This window comes from Geospiza fortis, unplaced genomic scaffold (assembly GCF_000277835.1).
Source record: "Geospiza fortis unplaced genomic scaffold, GeoFor_1.0 scaffold353, whole genome shotgun sequence".
Classification (NCBI taxonomy): Eukaryota; Metazoa; Chordata; class Aves; order Passeriformes; family Thraupidae; genus Geospiza; species Geospiza fortis.
In genome coordinates this window covers 79,163-81,942 of record NW_005054473.1, presented here as the reverse complement: position 1 = coordinate 81,942, position 2,780 = coordinate 79,163, and the positions used below count along the sequence as shown (strand labels likewise).

General features: G+C 51.5%; 1 protein-coding gene across 1 annotated transcript in view; it reads left to right on the top strand.

Moving 5' to 3' along the window:
* Nucleotides 1–2,780, top strand: part of UBR4 (ubiquitin protein ligase E3 component n-recognin 4) — an 84,923-nt gene that overhangs the window by 73,170 nt on the left and 8,973 nt on the right. The window contains 4 exon segments of the mRNA XM_031062929.1: nucleotides 160–273; nucleotides 1,325–1,467; nucleotides 1,730–1,855; nucleotides 2,173–2,194. Coding sequence (XP_030918789.1) covers nucleotides 160–273; nucleotides 1,325–1,467; nucleotides 1,730–1,855; nucleotides 2,173–2,194 — 405 coding nt within the window.

Here is a 2,780-nt window from a genome sequence, read left to right as displayed (position 1 = left end):
TTATTGATTTATATTGCAGAGCTCCAGCCCCCCCGTTTGCCTGGTGCTGCCAGGAGGGAACAGAGCTGCTGGGAGATGGGATGGGCATTCCAGTGCCAGTGCTGGGCATGGTGTGGTTTGTCATTGTTTTTAACCTGCTTGAGCTTTTCTCTCTTCCAGACAAATGAGAAGGGCCAGGTGGTGACCAAGACTGCGCTGCTTAAACAGATGGAGGAGCTGATAGAGGAGCCAGGACTGACCTGCTGCATCTGCCGGGAGGGATACAAGTTCCAGGTAGTGGGAGCTAGGAGTTCTGCATAGTGGGAGCTAAAAGTTCCAGGTAGTGGGAGCTAAGAGTTCCAGGTAGTGGGAGCTAAGGGTTCCAGGTAGTGGGAGCTAAGAGTTCCAGGTAGTGGGAGCTAGGAGTTCCAGGTAGTGGGAGCTAGGAGTTCCAGGTAATGGTGATGGCAGGTTGAAGTTCCAGGTGAAAGGAGACACATTTTCAGAGCCCTCTCAGCTCCTAAGGGGACTTGCCAGTATCTGGTTGCACAAGTGCTGGTACTGGCAGATCAGGAAGTCTCAGGTTGGTTCTTGAGATCAGTAATTCCAGACGTGGCTGGGAAGTGAAGTGTGCTTTCAGTGAAAGCTGGAAAAACGGAGGACCAGTTTAAGTTTGAGGTCGGTGTTGATGCAAGGAACCCTGAAAGGGGGAATAACATGCTCTGACTCTATGATTCAGAAGGTTGAACAAATGCTTTATTAAGCTATATTATATTATACTACATACCATACTAATACTATACTAAAAACCTGTGACCTTTTCCGACAGTCACGACACAGCTTTGACCTAATTGGTCAATCAGTCAAAACAACCATCACCAGTGTCCAATTAACAACTCCCTTTTCAGCAAACAATCTGCATAACACATTCCACATGTGCCAAACAACAGATGCAGCAAGTGAAGATAAGAATTGTTTTCTTCTTTCTCTGAGCTTTCTCACTGCCTTCCCCAGGAAAGATCTTGGGAGAGAGAATTGTCTCTCTCTGTTCAAAGAGTATGTGAATACCACATGGTTGGGACTGGGAGAGGTTCAATTCAGTGTGTGGTGTGGAAAGAGCAGGAGATGAGTTGCAGTGCTTGCTGAGGCAGCTGTGGGGTGGAAAGAGCAGGAGATGTGCCCTGCTGCAGAGGTGAGTGCTTGCTAAGGCAGCTGTGGGGTGGAAGGAGCAGGAGATGAGTTGCAGAGCTGAGTGTTTGCTAAGGCAGCTGTGGGATGGAAGGAGCAGGAGATGTGTCCTGCTGCAGAGCTGAGTGCTTGCTAAGGCAGCTGTGTGTCCTTGCAGCCCACCAAGGTGCTGGGGATTTACACCTTCACCAAGCGCGTGGCGCTCGAGGAGTTTGAGAACAAGCCCCGCAAGCAGCAGGGCTACAGCACCGTGTCCCACTTCAACATCGTGCACTACGACTGCCACCTGGCAGCTGTCAGGTACGTGTGCCCACAGCCCCACAGCCTGGGCTGGAGGCCTTTCCAGGAGGTTTGGGATGGCTGTGGGACTCAGGTGGGGTGGGCTGGGTTGTTGATCGTTTGCAGGGCTTCTCCCTCAGGGTCTGCTTTAACACTGCTCAGGCCTGGGCTCTGCCAGGTCCAGCACTAAGAGAAGCTGTGGAATTGTTATTTTTGGGATGTTTCCTTAGACAAAAGCTTGCATCCTCCTGACTTGCCTGGTGTGCTCTGTCTCTTTGTGCAGACTTGCTCGGGGCCGTGAGGAGTGGGAGAGTGCAGCCCTGCAAAATGCCAACACCAAGTGCAATGGGCTCCTGCCAGTGTGGGGGCCCCACGTGCCAGAGTCTGCTTTTGCCACGTGCTTGGCACGGTGAGTACAGACAGGTTCTTCCCCAGCTGGTTGCATCTGGCTGAGTCAGATCCTTGCCACACATTCCCCTGAAATCTTGAGATCAGAGGTGGTGCAGCTGAATCTTGGTAAAACAGAGCCATTTCAGGTTCTTCCATCAGGAGTGAATCTCCTAAAAAAGTGCAGGTGTCTGTTTGCTCCTTGGCTTCATGTAAATAATTCCAGAGCCTCCTTAGCCCCCAGTCACAGCTGAAGATGCAATGTTGATTCATTTGTGGCCCAGTGAGCCCCTACTGTACAAAAGAAACCTTCTGACACCAGTGGATTCCCTGGTGTAGATTTCCAGACTTCTCTTGGATGGTACTGAGGTACTCTAGCACCTGTCTGGAGCAGATGGAGATGCTGATGTCAGGATTGTGCTTTACCTTGTGCTGGGTTTGTAATGTCACATTAGAAATTTTGAACCTGAGAATGGATAGGTGTAGATCGGGTATTGGGAAGAAAGTCTTCCCTGTGAAGGGATGTGCACTGGCACAAGATGCCCAGAGAGGTTATGGATGTCCCATCCCTGGCAGTGTCCAAGGCCAGGTTGGACGAGGCTTTGAGCAGCCTGGGACAGTGGAAGGTGTCCCTGCCCGTGGCAAGGGCTGGGACTGGGTAACCTTTATGTCCCTCCCAACCCAAACCATTCTGTGATTCTGTGGAATCAAGGGTGGCAACATCCTGGAAGCATTCCAGCCAGGGAGCTGTATCCCAGGTCCTGGGCATGGGAAAACAGTATTGATGGGTGGACAGATATCTGCGGATGGAATTGGATTTGCCAGAGTGAACTGAAAGCCTCCCTTTGGGGAGGTTACTCCGAGGTAGCAGGGCTGCCTTTGTGAGTTTCTGTGCCGTGCTCCTGGGCTGTGCTGTGGCGGGAGGAGCTCTCTGCAAGCTCCCTGCT